Source organism: Scylla paramamosain, chromosome 2 (assembly GCF_035594125.1).
Source record: "Scylla paramamosain isolate STU-SP2022 chromosome 2, ASM3559412v1, whole genome shotgun sequence".
NCBI lineage: Eukaryota > Metazoa > Arthropoda > Malacostraca > Decapoda > Portunidae > Scylla > Scylla paramamosain.
Window position 1 is genome coordinate 25,094,255 of NC_087152.1, and position 15,101 is coordinate 25,109,355.

A 15,101-nucleotide genomic window follows, 5' to 3' on the forward strand; every position below is an offset into this window, starting at 1 on the left:
TAGTAGTAGTAGTAGTAGTAGTAGTAGTAGTAGTAGTAGTAGTAGTAGTAGTAGTAGTAGCAGCAGCAGCAGCAGCAGCAGCAGCAGTAACAGTAGTAGTAGTAGTAATAGTAGTAGTAGTAGTAGTAGTAGTAGTAATAGTAGTAGTAGTAGTAGTAGTAGTAGTAGTAGCAGCAGCAACTGTAGTAGTAGTAGTAGTAGTAGTCATAGTAGTAAAAGTAATGTTGTTGTTGTAGCACTAGCACTAGTAGTAGTAGTAGTAGTAGTAGTAGTAGTGTTAATAGTTGCAACAGTAGTAATACTACTAGAAGTAATAGTAATACTAGTAGTAGTAGTAGTAGTTATAATAGCAGTAACTAGTAATAACTAGAAGTAGTAGTAGTAGTAGTAGTGATCATGAAAATGATGGTTTAGTCAATGATTGTAAGTATGAACATGGTGTTCCCATAGTTCAGCATCTAAGATTATTTTTATTTTGCATCACTTAGTTACATTCACAATAAATAATCTTGTAAAGTACTTGCTAATGTAGTAGTAGTAGTAGTAGTAGTAGTAGTAGTAGTAGTAATGGTGGTGGTGGTGGTTGTGATAGTGGTAGTAAGAACGCCGGTATGTTTGATGTGAGGATAGTATGTGACTTATTTATGCAGAGTTAACTGTCAAGAGGTATGAGTCTTTCATTTGGGGGTACTTATCCAGGAAGGCGAGCAATGTCCGTTCATCTATTATTTCATGTCTGACGGTGGAGTTCTTGAGTTTGATGATTATCTTCCCATCTTTAGTGTGGCACTGCTGAAACTTGTCCCTATGCTCACGTCTGATGTTGAGGATGTTTTTGAAGAGGCTGAGTCGTTTCGGCGTGAGGCTTTCGTTTATGTAGAGTTGTGGTTTCATTTTGATGCAGGCTCCTATGAGGTCGTGTTTTAGGGATCGATTCGTGAGCTTCACTATGATAGGTCGTTTGCGTTGTGTGTTCACTGATCCAATTCTGTGGGCTATGTTTATGTCACTGTAACTGATGTTCACTTTTAGATGGTCTTTAAACATAGATGTGATGATGTTGGCGGCGTTTTCTGCTGGATTTTCTTCCGGTAGCACAGGACCACTCACTATAATGGTGTCACGCCGTTCGTACTGGTCGACACTATCGATGTTTGTTTCCAGTATCTGTATTTTTTCATGCAATTGGGAGATATCTTCCTTTAGACTTTCTATCTGGGAGTCTTTTTCTTCAAGTATATCTTTTAAGCCTTTAATTTCATCCTTGATTTTCATAGAGATCATACGTGTCAGAACCTTAACGAGCACTTTAGACTCCTCCGACAGCGAGTCAGTCAACTGGGTCAGTTCACACTCGTCTATATTTGCCAGATTTTCCATATTTGGGTCACTATTGGCACCTAGCAACTGGGGCTGTGGTGCCTGCCGTTGCAGCTGTTGCCCCCGTTGTTGTTCCTGTTGTTTCGTCTGTTGCTGATGATGTTGCTGTTGTCGCTGTTGTTGTTGTTGTTGCTGTTGGTCCAGGGAACGACGGTTGGAGTTGCCGCGCGTAGAAGGCATCATGACACTTGTTAACTGGTAGTTTCACGAACTGTCTTTGTTTTTCCTTTGTTATGTTTTGTACTTTATGGTATGTTGGAGTGCTTGTGCTTACAATATACTTGTAGTCACTGTCAATGCAAGCACTGTACTCAGTTCAAGTACGTATTATGTCAATAAATACACCCGGTGCAGCCAGTGGACACCTAGGCAAGTATGGTTGGGGTAGTGAAGGAGCGGTCAAGGAGCACGTCCGTTCACTGAGAGAGAGAGAATGAGAATGACTGAGAGAGAGAGAGAGAATGAGAATGAGAGCTTTTCTTGTTATTATTTAGTTATTTTCTTTTATGTAAGAGGGCTGTTGGAAAAGGACAACAAAAAATTTGAATAAAAAGCCAACTTAATGCCAGTTCCTGTAGAGGAGCCAAATGAAATGAGAATAATAAAAATAGATAAATAAAACGATGTCTTGAGCCTCCCCCTCGTTGAAAGACTTGAAGCCATTGGAAGGAGGAAATGCAGAAGCAGGCAGGGAGTCCCAGCGTTTACCTGAGAAAGGGAAGAATGAATGAGAACACTGGTTAACTCTTGGTGTTGTCTCTGCCTGCCCTCTCACCCTCCCCCTTCACGCACACCACGACCACCGCAAGCCTTTCACGACATTCCAGGGTGGCCTGTGCACTCTGCCGCCTTCTCTCATGACAGAGCTGCCTACATCTATCTTTTCTCCTCTTACATTCCTCTCCTTCCTATACACAAAGACTCCTGCTCCTCCTCCTCCTCCTCCATCCTGAACGTTCTGTGCCTCTCCAATCATCACCTGCTCACCACCACGCACGTGAACGCCCTCCTTTGAATGTCTCGCTCGCCATCATCATCACCATCACCACCGTCATCATGACCACGGGCACAGCTGGCAGCAGTGAAGGAGCAAAGACGGGGGCGCAGTGATGCAGGGCCAGTCATCACCAAACAAGCACACAGACAACACGGTTGGTGACACAACAGGATGGTGAGGAACACGAGGGCAGCCTTTCCCTTCCTGGACGAGAATATGAGGAGGAAAGTCACCACCACGACAATTACACAGAAACTGTTAGCTGCTACACTTGTGTGCTCCCTCACCTGTAGAGAGAGAGAGAGAGAGAGAGAGAGAGAGAGAGAGAGAGAGAGAGAGAGAGAGAGAGAGAGAGAGAGAGAGAGAGAGAGAGAGAGAGAGAGAGAGAGAGAGAGAGAGAGAGAGAGAGAGAGAGAGAGAGAGAGAGAGAGAGAGAGAGAGAGAGAGAGAGAGAGAGAGAGAGAGAGAGAGAGAGAGAGAGAGAGAGAGAGAGAGAGAGAGAGAGAGAGAGAGAGAGAGAGAGAGAGAGAGAGAGAGAGAGAGAGAGAGAGAGAGAGAGAGAGAGAGAGAGAGAGAGAGAGAGAGAGAGAGAGAGAGAGAGAGAGAGAGAGAGAGAGAGAGAGAGAGAGAGAGAGAGAGAGAGAGAGAGAGAGAGAGAGAGAGAGAGAGAGAGAGAGAGAGAGAGAGAGAGAGAGAGAGAGAGAGAGAGAGAGAGAGAGAGAGAGAGAGAGAGAGAGAGAGAGAGAGAGAGAGAGAGAGAGAGAGAGAGAGAGAGAGAGAGAGAGAGAGAGAGAGAGAGAGAGAGAGAGAGAGAGAGAGAGAGAGAGAGAGAGAGAGAGAGAGAGAGAGAGAGAGAGAGAGAGAGAGAGAGAGAGAGAGAGAGGCAAAGAAGGTGCCAGACTTAACCTAACCTAATGTGTGAAGGGTGACAAAAAGAAACGGAAACACAACACTTGAGGCAAGGAAAGAGAGGGGCTGCCACACTACAATATATTCCTGTAGCTGAGACCCTGTATACTACACCTGGTGAATACACAAACACTTGAGGCAAGGAGAGAGAGGGGCTGCCTCACTACAATATATTCCTGTAGCTGAGGCCCTGTATACTACACCTGGTGAATACACAAACAAAGGTTTACTGCACACACACATTTATTGAAAGTCACACCTGCACTGCCAACAAAACAAATGCTGGGGCCATGACTCCCCCCACACCACCACCACCACCACCACACAAAACTGCTGGGGCCATGACTCCCCCACACCACCACCACACCACCACCACCACCACCACCACACAAAACTGCTGGGGCCATGACTCCCTCACAGGCATGGCAACCACCACCACCACCACCACCACCACCACCACAGGTACAGGTGTGGCCCCATGTGTCCACACCACCACCACCTCAGAAGTGGATCTTCACGTGCTTGGCAATCTCACCCTTTGTCTTGAAACACTTGCCACAAACATCACACTCGAACTCCCTCACCCCAGTGTGTCTGAAGGCGTGTTTAGTGAGATGAGAAATGGTGGTAAATTTCTTCCCACACTCATCACACTCATAATTTTTAACACCACTGTGTGTCAGGGTGTGTGTGTTAAGGGAAGACTTGTGGGTAAATTTCTTCCCACACTCATCACACTCATAATTTCTAACACCACTGTGTGTCAGGGTGTGTGTGGTGAGGTAAGACTTGTGGGTAAATTTCTTCCCACACTCATCACACTCATAATTTTTAACACCACTGTGTGTCAGGGTGTGTGTCTTGAGGGAAGACTTGTGGGTAAATTTCTTCCCACACTCATCACACTCATAATTTCTAACACCACTGTGTGTCAGGGTGTGTGAGGTGAGATGAGACTTGCGGGTAAATTTCTTCCCACACTCACCACACTCATAATTTCTAACACCACTATGTGTCAGGGAGTGTGTGGTGAGGTGAGACTTTTGGGTAAATTTCTTCCCACACTCATCACACTCATAATTTCTAACACCACTGTGTGTCAGGGTGTGTCTGGTGAGGGAAGACTTCTGGGTAAATTTCTTCCCACACTCACCACACTCATAATTTCTAACACCACTGTGTGTCAGGGTGTGGTAGTCAAGGCCATGTCTGGATACAAAAGTTTTGTCACACTGCTGGCACTCAAACTTGCTCTCTCCTCTGTGGACAGAGCTGCCTGCCTCCAGGTAATTCTTGCCACCACACCTGCGCCTCCCCACACCTGAGGCTGGCTGCTGCTGCTGCTGCTGCTGCTGTTGCCGCCGCTGCCGGCTTCTCATGCTGCTGCCTGGCCTCACGACCTCCACCGCAGCACCACTCCCGCCAGCACACGCCGTGTCCAGTCCTGCAGGGACCCTTGGGGAGGCCAGACAGCTGTCAGTGCCAGGCAGGGCGGCGGCCTGGATGCTGGCCTGGTCTGTGGAGCAGGGAAGAGTGGCGGCCATTACAAACTGTACCCACGTCTCAGAAAGAGCCATTTCTGCAAGCAGTGACCAGCGTGATGTTGTCTTTGTCACTTGTGGGACGGGTCAAGTCACAAACCCTTCAGTTATTATCAACTACATACACACACACACACAGAGACATACTCACAATAGGGACAAGAATGGTACAGCCTCAGGAGTGAACCAGGGACATCCAAGCACAGTGCAGCACAGCGGTGCACAGGTCTCCCCTCTCTCTCACAGCAAGTGCCTGGAAGAGTGCATCACCTTGGATCAATGGTTCTTAACCCTTGGGTCACAGCCCAAAGTTGGGTCACCCACCCACACTTCACTGGGTCATCAAGGACACAAACACAGTTTTTCCCCGGTATACTTGTTCAAAATGTTATCGGAGTATTAATGCTGTGTACAGAATACTTACTGTTCAAAATGTTATCAGAGTATTAATGCTGTGTACAGAATACTTACTGTTCAAAATGTTATCACAGTATTAATGCTGTGTACAGAATACTTACTGTTCAAAATGTTATCAGAGTATTAATGCTGTGTACAGAATACTTACTGTTCAAAATGTTATCACAGTATTAATGCTGTGTACAGAATACCTAACTCATTAACATCTAAGGCTAACCAAATCATGCACACAGACAATTTAACTGAGGTGGAGAGAGAGAGAGAGAGAGAGAGAGAGAGAGAGAGAGAGAGAGAGAGAGAGAGAGAGAGAGAGAGAGAGAGAGAGAGAGAGAGAGAGAGAGAGAGAGAGAGAGAGAGAGAGAGAGAGAGAGAGAGAGAGAGAGAGAGTCACATTTATCCCCGGCCTTTCAACATAATTTGAATTTAAATGGAGTGTTTGTGGGAACTGTCATTCCAACAGCAAGGTTAGTGGTGATGGGAATGAATTAAATTAGAGGGTAACAATCCACCGCAACAAGTGGATCCAGCAACGAGGATCCGGGTGGAGCAGATTCACCACTCCGGAGAAAAGCGACATCATTCCGCTCAACCTCCACCTTACAGGCCTAACCAAACTAGCTAACTTAACCTAATTAAAATAGCTAACCTAACCTAACCAAACCTAACTTAACCTAACCTAACCAAGACTAACTTAACCTAACCAAACTAACTTAACCAAACCTAACTTAACCTAAATAACCTAACCTGACTAAATTAAGCCAAATAAAACCTAACCAAACTAATTTAACCTAACTAAACAACCTAACCTAACCAAATGTAACTTAACCAAACCTAACCACAATAACCAAACTAAACTAACTTAACCTAACCTAACTAAAGTCACCTAACCTAACTGTCAAGGCAGAGAAATGAATAAGAAGTGGTCACCTTGTTTCTCTTCACAAAATGTGGCGGTGAGCTGGAAATAATGGCAGCAACAGACAGACTTCTTCCTCGCACTAACTCAAATATTTCAAATTGAGCGCTTCTCCCTCCTCAGGATGAAGTAAAGCGCTGTCATTGGCTAAATTAATCCTTCATGTTTTAATTGGCCAGCAGCTGCATTCTCAAACAAAGGAACCAATCACCGTGAACAATTTCACGCTTGCCAACAGATGTGACATACACACACGAACGAACACCCCCTCACCAGGGTAGACCAGCGCCCTTCTCTGATAAGAAGGGTAAGGAAAGCCACGTTAATACTGGGGAAACAGTAAAATACCGTAAGGTTTGGCGCACCTGCAGATCCGCGCTGCCCTTACATTCATCTGAAATAACCTCTACCTGTCTATTCATGTGAAGAAAGGGTAGCCATCCAGGTGAGTCAAGCAGGTGAATGAGTCCAAACATCTCCCGTCTTTTCCTCTTTCCGCAACTTTCTCCCTCCGTGGGGAAATAAGAAAAGTTTGTTGTCCCGTCCCCCCGCCCTCCCCTAGAGTACTTATCAGCCAGCCTTCTGCCAGTGACCCTTTATATGTCAGATATAAACTTGAACACGGCTAGTGAAGGTTAGGCTGAGGCAGGAGCAGATATTCTACACATTAACCAAAATCCAAACACACCAGATCCCCGAAGTTCTCCCTAAACACACCGCTCCCTCCCCTTGTTTCTTGTGGTGGTAACAGCGTCCATTCTTGCCATTTTAAGGCGATTTTTGGCCAGACACACTCACCTGGACTTCCTTTCCCTCACTTCTACTAGTAATTTTGGTGTGGGCGCTGCGTTCATGTGAATTTTGGTGTTTTTTGGTCAATGTCTACACGTGCAACTTCAAACCTTCCTTCGGGACGCCATGAGATTCTGTTAGGCTCGTACAGTTCAGCGTTGCCAGATTGTTTTGGTCATATTATCGTACTACACAGGTTGAAATTGTTGTACTTCTGGTAAAATTATCGTACATATGTAATTATCCCAAATATTATGCAAAACTGCCACTTTCCAAATACAGCAGAATTTACGTTATATATATATATATATATATATATATATATATATATATATATATATATATATATATATATATATATAGAGAGAGAGAGAGAGAGAGAGAGAGAGAGAGAGAGAGAGAGAGAGAGAGAGAGAGAGAGAGAGAGAGAGAGAGAGAGAGAGAGAGAGAGAGAGAGGTGTGTGTGTGTGTGTGATGAAAAAACAGGTAACAGTAATTCCATGATGCAACATCATCAACATCAAATATTTCATCAAAACTCGCTTACTTTGGTCTGCTTGAGTTGTCCGCGAGCACAGCCACACTCACACACCAGCCCAACGCCTGCTCACAACACACTAGCGAGTAGCAACAGTGTTGCAAGTGAGAAAAATATAAACGTATCCAAAAACGTATCCAAAATATACAAAACGTATGCATACAATGCAAAATGGTATCCAAAAAGTACCCAATATTGTTTTCTTTACGATATGCCCTATAGTTCATGAAAACTATGATTACAAGTAAATTATTTCTTACCATGGTGTTATAGACATCATACGGTTGGCAGCCAAGCTGCTTACTGCTGCCTAGTGGTGGAGAAATGTTGTTCACTACACATTTGGAGCATTAATATAAGCCCTTTGATTGGGTCTTCCAAAACATTATATTTATGTACAAGTGCACTTTATTAGAAAAAAAAAATGATGCCAGTAGGCTACTACAATTGAACACAGATTTGTTAATACCTTCAATGGCAGGCTGTATTTGGATAGCCTCCACAACTTATTCTCTAACTTAGGCTACATTAATACTACAAAGTACAAAATATGAATATCTGATAACCTTAATTAAAAAAAAAGATAAAACTACAAACGCAGACTTTCTTTTTCTGCCTATGAAGCTACCTATATGCTTTGCTTAGCCTCACTGAACACATTTTGAGCAGATCTTATCATCAAGGAACTTGGCTCCCATTCATAGCATGGAACTGCTCCCCCGTCACCTTTACTTAACAAAAGTGCATTTATTGACTCTGTGTTCAGTCTATTTCTTAGGTCTGTCTTTATTAATTTTACTTGTGAAAAAAATCTCTCCACTGCAGCTGATGAATGTGGTAGAACTAACAAATTTACCATTAACTCAGCTAGATTTGGAAACACAGATGTTCCATCACTAGTCTTAAGTTTTAGTAGTGAACACCAAAACTCGGTGGGGTTACTTGATGTACTCAAAGCATCTTCATGAAAAGTAAGTGACCGCCATTCATCATTGCAAACATCATATTCTGATTCTTTAATCAGCTGAGGAAATGTTTTGAACAGTGGCACTAGATTTGTAACTCTATTTTCTCTTGCTATGGCAGGGTCACAGGCATTTAACAACGGGAGTACATCACTCAAACCTTTGAATCTTTTACTGATTTGCTTTGATAGCTCTACATAAAAATCCAGACATCTCACCCGAAATCTGGGAGCTTCAGATCCAAGTTCCCCTAACACATTTTTATCTGCCAGCATACTCTCTACTTTGCTGCCAAAAGTACCATTCATTTTCAGGCAGGAAATTGGAACAGTCTTTAAATTCCACTTCAGATGGATCTGACTTTGATTTTAGTATGTCTTTCTTTATATAATTGCTCAGAATAGTCCTATAAAAGGCACAGATGTTAGAATATGCAGTGTGTATCATGACTGATTCACTTGGAAATTCTCTGTTTATCTTATTGATAATGGGCAGAATATACCCAAGGAAAGTAAAGTACATTTTGAACAGAGGATTGTTCAAGGCATTCAGTATATGCACTGCAGACTGTACTTGAGATTCCAAGGCTTCTGACTGAAAGAAAACAATTAGTTCACCATCATCCTTCCTCCCTGAATCATTTAATAATACTATATAATATATGTAACTAGTATATTAACTGTACACACTTATGATATGCAACTTAACGTCTGCATAAAAAAGTAAGCTATTGAAGAAAAAATAAATCAAAGCAACAGTAACCATGATACGATATGTTATTGTTAGCTACTCATATACCTTATCACAAACTTTAATTAATCTTACTATTACCTTTCTGAAGCCAGCGTAAGAGAGACATTCCATTTGTCTGACACAAGCAGTGTAATTAACTTCCTCAGAAACAGAGTCAGTCAGACACTGAGTTTAGCACTTAGGCTGGAGCTGGACGTTCGGGTCCCAACTCTCGAACGTGAATAGAACGAGTCAACAAGCCCATGACGTGTTTACTCATTTAACTCCCCATTGTCCACACTTATCAAGTAGTTAATATATTACTAGAAAAATAAGGCTAAACTAACTAACCACATTTTGCCAAAAATAATAAATAATAAAGTGGATATTGAAAAGTATCCAATTCTCTATAAAAAGTAGCAAAATGTATCCATTTTTGGCCATTCATAAAATTTCGTATCCTTTTGCTCATCGTCGTAAAATCGTGCCAGTAACATCAAAAAGTATCCAAAGGATACTTTCGTATCCATACTTGCAACATTGAGTAGCAACTTCCCAGCGGCGGCCCAGCGTTGCCAGATTGTTTTGGCCATATTATCGTACTACACAGGTTGAAATTATTGTACTTCTGGTAAAATTATCGTACATATGTAATTATTCCAAATAATATGCAAAACTGCCACTTTTCAAATACAGCAGAATTTAGTTTATATATATATATATATATATATATATATATATATATATATATATATATATATATATATATATATATATATATATATATATATATATATATATAGAGAGAGAGAGAGAGAGAGAGAGAGAGAGAGAGAGAGAGAGAGAGAGAGAGAGAGAGAGAGAGAGAGAGAGAGAGAGAGAGAGAGAGAGAGAGAGAGAGAGAGAGACTGTGTGTGTGGGTAATGAAAAAAACAATAATGCCCTCAACAAACAAAACACTTTCCTAAATACATATCATTAATAATTGGAGAAAACTACAGGACACTTAGTTAAGTTGTTTACTTACTATGTAGGAGATTACTGGTCTTGTTCTTCTATATATACATCCGGCACGTCGTCAGCAGCCCCGGCACTCTCTTCATTGGAGGAATATAGCTACCTTGAGAGTCATACTTAATCCAACCGCCGTTCACCGGCGCTTGTTTACCAAGCAGCCGGCACCGGCGGTCAGGTTTACCCCTTTGGAGGGGACGACAGGGTAGCGGGCTAAAGCCAGCACTACTCACACCTACCGTCTTCAACGGCACAGGTGATGCGAAACCTACCTGCCGAGGTCGCCCCCGACAGGATTCTGGTTCTGAGGACGCCACCCTCAGCCAGGCGGTTGGCTACCTGAGCTACTAGGACCCGCCGCAGCACGACAAACCGTTCGCAGACTACGAGCTCTGCTAGGACGCTCTGAGTCCTCGGGACGTGCACGGAGGCTCAATGCACGCCCCTCGGACCCGAGGGGGACTGGGACCGCATCCACCCCGTGTACCCCATTCCAAAGCCATGAACCCGCTGGCATTTGAGGGCAGGAAGAGCGCTACCCCCCCACCAGCGGGCCGTCATCCCGGAAGCGCCAGAGTGACTACCACTGTCGAGGGTTAGTGGGTTTAGCCCACCGACTCGGCAAATCACCCTGACGGCCCACCACCCCAACGAGATAGAGAACTCGAAGGAGCAGAAGGACTCCGGACCAGTGAAACTGTTCTGGGTTCCGAAGCCTGGCGGAACTCCATTACTCTATGAACGTTCATTGAGAAGGGAGGATGGAATATTTGTCCAACTCCCCGCCCCACATTCATCTCGCGGGGTAAGCACTTTAGCCGTAGGCCCAATCCCTCAGGCTTGTGCCTACGTTACCAGCGGGCGCCACTAGGAGGCAGACTTCCCCAGTAACTAAGTCTCAAGGAGGTTTTTCACGTCACTCGGGGAGTCACGGCATGACACCATCCCGGGACCTCCAGGAGTCATAGTTACTCCCGCCAGGTAATCAAAAAGCATCAGGTGGTTAATCAATATCAATAGCTCACTTCTGACAACAAAAGGTACGGTGAAGTGAATGCGTGCTCAATTTATGCTCAATTTACGGGAAAGAATGGCACTTAGGAGGGGTTCAGGTGCCTAATTAGCTGACAGGCAGGTAAATAGAGCACTTACGGCCGGGACTTAACGCTAATAACTCCCATTAGAGTGATGTAGAGCGCGAGGAAGGGAAGTAATGTTTAGTAATGTTTAGCTTACGAGTACGGGAAAGGAAAGTACTGTACTCATGTAGAAGGGAGTGCTTAAGTGTGCAATTAGTTTAAAGAGAAGTAATTGAACTCTGTGGTAATACTTCACTCTTAAGTAATGTACAGTACGAGGAAGTCAATATATTGTTAATACCTGGAATAAAGGCGTTAAAAATTACCTCAGCTTACTTGTCCACTACTGTTACACCTCCACTTATCCTCTTCTGACTAAATAATACGTGATTTCATGATGTTTGGAAAATGTGTCTAGTACAATATGCATTTCTGAGAGGCGTAGGTAAGGAGGGGATCTGATAGAGGTCACCAACTGGTACGAGCGATATGATAAGGGTAAAGGGTGAAACAAAGGTGAAACAAGAGTGAAACAAGGGTGATAGGGTGAAACAGGAGTGAAACATGAGTAAAAGGCTGAAACAAGGGTGAAAGGATGAAACAAAGGTGAAACAAAACTGAAACAAATGAAATAAGGTTAAAAAAGTGATATAAAGGTGAAACAAAGGTGAAAGGGTGAAACAAGGGTGAAATAAGGCTGAAACAAGTGAAATAAAGGTGAAAGGGTGAAACAAGGCTGAAATAAGAGTGAAACGAGGGTAACATAAGCAAAATCAGGAAAATAGGGAAAGGTGAAAAGGAAACGGGATTTGTTTCTACTGGTTAGTGTACAGGTGAAAGGTACTTCCAGCTGCTACCTCATGACAGCAACTCAGCGCTACACTAAAGGAAAAACAAAAAAAAAAAAGAAAAAAAAATGGAAGGAAGGGAACATATGTGAAGTTTACGTGAGGAAAAGTATTAAGGAGGAGGGAGTTAACGTGGCTCATTACGGTGAAGGAGAGAATGCAAACAGTGAATTCTTACACTAAACTTAAGGAAAGAGATATAAACACAAGAACACCAGCAAAATAAAGGCAGCTACAGGATACAACGTGTGAATTCTTATACTAAACTTACGGAAAGAGATATAAACACAAGAACACCAGCAAAATAAAGGCAGCTACAGGATACAACGTGTATATTCTTATACTAAACTTATGGAAAGAGATATAAACACAAGAACATTAGTAAAATAAAAGAAGACAGCTATAGGAAGCCATCACGCCTACAAGTGGTATTCTATCATCCCTATCCAAACATTTATCTAATATTTCAACCTATTCATCCGCCACTAACAACCTGATTACTGGTTACCTGATTACCTGGTTACTTCACCCGAGGCTCCCTGTTGACTCAGAATGAATTAACAACCTGATTACTGAGTCTATTCCAGTCACCTATGTAATGAGAAAATAATGGAGGTTTTGAATTAGGTATATTATGATGCAAAGGTTTCGTTAAGTATATGCTAATTATCTCTTCTGCTAACGACCTAATTACTGAGTCCATTCCAGTTACCTCTGAAATGAGAACAAAATAATGGAGGTTTTGAATGAGTTATAAGAAGCAAAGGTGTAGCTAAATATATGCCACTTATCTCTTCTGCTTCACCTTACTCGTTAGTTCAGACTTAAACTTCTATTACAAACAGCCTCTTCACTGAGTATATTCCAATCAGAATAATGGAGATAATGAATTAGTTACCTTACGAGGCATCGTGAATTATTAATTAGTTTTTATTATGAAGCAAAGGTAGGTCACGCTTCTGTTTCACCTTACTCCGAAGTTACTCGCTAGCTCAAACATAAACTAACAACCTTTTCAATGAGTGTTTTCCAATCAAAATAATGGAGATAGTAAATTAGTGTAGATAAATATATGCCAGTTATCTCTTCTGCTTCAACTCACTCACTAATTCAAATCTAAACTTCCATTACTAACAGCCTTTTCAGTAAGTATATTTCAATCAAAATAATGAAGATAATGAATTAGTTATAAGAACCAAAAGTGTAATGAATATATGCCAGTTATCTCTTCTGCTCCACGATACCCGCTAATTCAGATCCAATTCTCTACTGACGAGGCGAGCATTGGGAGGCGCAGTACTGGAGAGAAATATTTCAGCAGAGCAGCGCGTAAAACGAACTCATCAATATTAATAGACCTTGTTTATATGCTGGTAAAAATATTGCGTGGTTATCCTTTCCCGTTCACACATTTCCTCCTTTTCCTCCTTTTCCTCTCTCATTAGTCGCCCCCTCCTCCTCCACCTCCTCTTTCTCTTCCTCCTTCTCTTCCTTCTTCCCCCTCCTTTCATTTTCTCTATTTATTCAGGCTCTCCTTCCATTAGTTTCATTCCCGCCTCGTTACTTTCCTACTTTTTCGATTTAGTGTAATTATGTAATTATTTTAGCAGTGATGGAAAAGAAGGAGGACAAGGATAGAAGGAGAAGGGAGGGAGGGAGGGAGGGAGGGAGAGAAGGAGGGAAGAAGAGAAGTATAGTAGAAGGGAAGGTTTGTGGTCAAGGAGAGAGAGAGAGAGAGAGAGAGAGAGAGAGAGAGAGAGAGAGAGAGAGAGAGAGAGAGAGAGAGAGTAGGTAAAGTAGCCAAGTAGTCTAGGTGACCACAGACATAAGATCTCTCTCTCTCTCTCTCTCTCTCTCTCTCTCTCTCGCGTCATCTAATCATGTCAGCGCCTGCATTATGATAATACGAGAGAGAGAGAGAGAGAGAGAGAGAGAGAGAGAGAGAGAGAGAGAGAGAGAGAGAGAGAGAGAGAGAGAGAGAGAGAGAGAGAGAGAGAGAGAGAGAGAGAGAGAGAGGAAATACGAGATCTGGTTGTCTCATCTCAACTTTTACCACGCATCCTGCATCGTGAAGACTCGCTAAGCCTCCTCCTCTTCCTCCTCCTCCTCTTCCTCCTCCTCCTCCTCTTCCTCTTCCTCCACTCTTACACCCTGCCACCTCTTCATATGCTGTTCCTGTGCCTCCTCCTTCATCTTCTCTATCCCTCCTTCCCCCCTCCTCCCCCCTCTCTATTCGTCTTCTTCTTTTTCCACTTCCTCCTTCTACTCCTGCTTTTGCTCCTCCTCTTCTTCCTCCTCCTCCTCCTCCTCCTGTATGACCACTACTACCACCGCAACCACCGCTACCTCTTCCTCCTCTGTCTCTCCTCCTTCTCCTCCTCTTGCTCCTCTTCTTCATCCTCTCCCTTCTCTTCCTCATCCTCCTTCTCCTCCTCCTCCTTCTCTTTCTCTTTCTTCTCCTCCCGCTTCTCTGTCTCCTCTCCTTCTCCTCCTCCTCCTTCTCCTCCTCCTCTTCCTCCTCCTCCTCCTCCAAACTTTGCATGGACGGTAGCCAAGTCTCCAGATGGAAGAGGGGGTGGAGGTACAAGCGGGGGTGAAGAGGAGGAGGGGGGGAGGAGGAGGAGGAGTTCAGCGGAAGAATATCACTAAAATTTTGAACTAAGTTAAAATTCTTATATTGAGAGAGAGAGAGAGAGAGAGAGAGAGAGAGAGAGAGAGAGAGAGAGAGAGAGAGAGAGAGAGAGAGAAGAGAAGAGAAGAGAAGAGAAGAGAAGAGAAAAGAGAAGAGAAGAGAGGACAAGAGAAGAGAGAGGAAGAAAATAAATAAAAGAAAGGAAAAGAAAGAGATGAGGAAAGATTGGAAGAAAAAAACGAATGAGGAAAAAAAAACAAACCCAAGGAAAAAATGGGGAAGGGATTAAAGAGACGAAGGAAAAGAAGCGATGAAAAAACACGAAAGAAAACGGGAAGCGA

At 43.1% G+C, this 15,101-nt stretch overlaps 1 protein-coding gene across 1 annotated transcript; it reads right to left on the reverse strand.

Annotated features, from left to right (window-relative positions):
• Nucleotides 1-3,726: 3,726 nt before the first annotated feature.
• LOC135106746 (zinc finger protein 33B-like) lies at nucleotides 3,727-6,546 on the reverse strand. Its single transcript, XM_064016015.1, has 2 exons — nucleotides 4,979-6,546; nucleotides 3,727-4,802 (listed from the first exon to the last, which is right to left on the reverse strand). The coding sequence occupies exon 2, from the start codon at nucleotides 4,663-4,665 to the stop codon at nucleotides 3,787-3,789; it is 879 nt and encodes a 292-aa protein (XP_063872085.1). The 5' UTR covers nucleotides 4,666-4,802; nucleotides 4,979-6,546; the 3' UTR covers nucleotides 3,727-3,786.
• Between the last annotated feature and the right edge of the window lie 8,555 nt (nucleotides 6,547-15,101).

Bases quoted from the DNA above. Each gene is read 5' to 3' on its own strand.
- LOC135106746 (XM_064016015.1), bottom strand. From the start codon at position 4,665: ATGAGAAGCCGGCAGCGGCGGCAACAGCAGCAGCAGCAGCAGCAGCAG.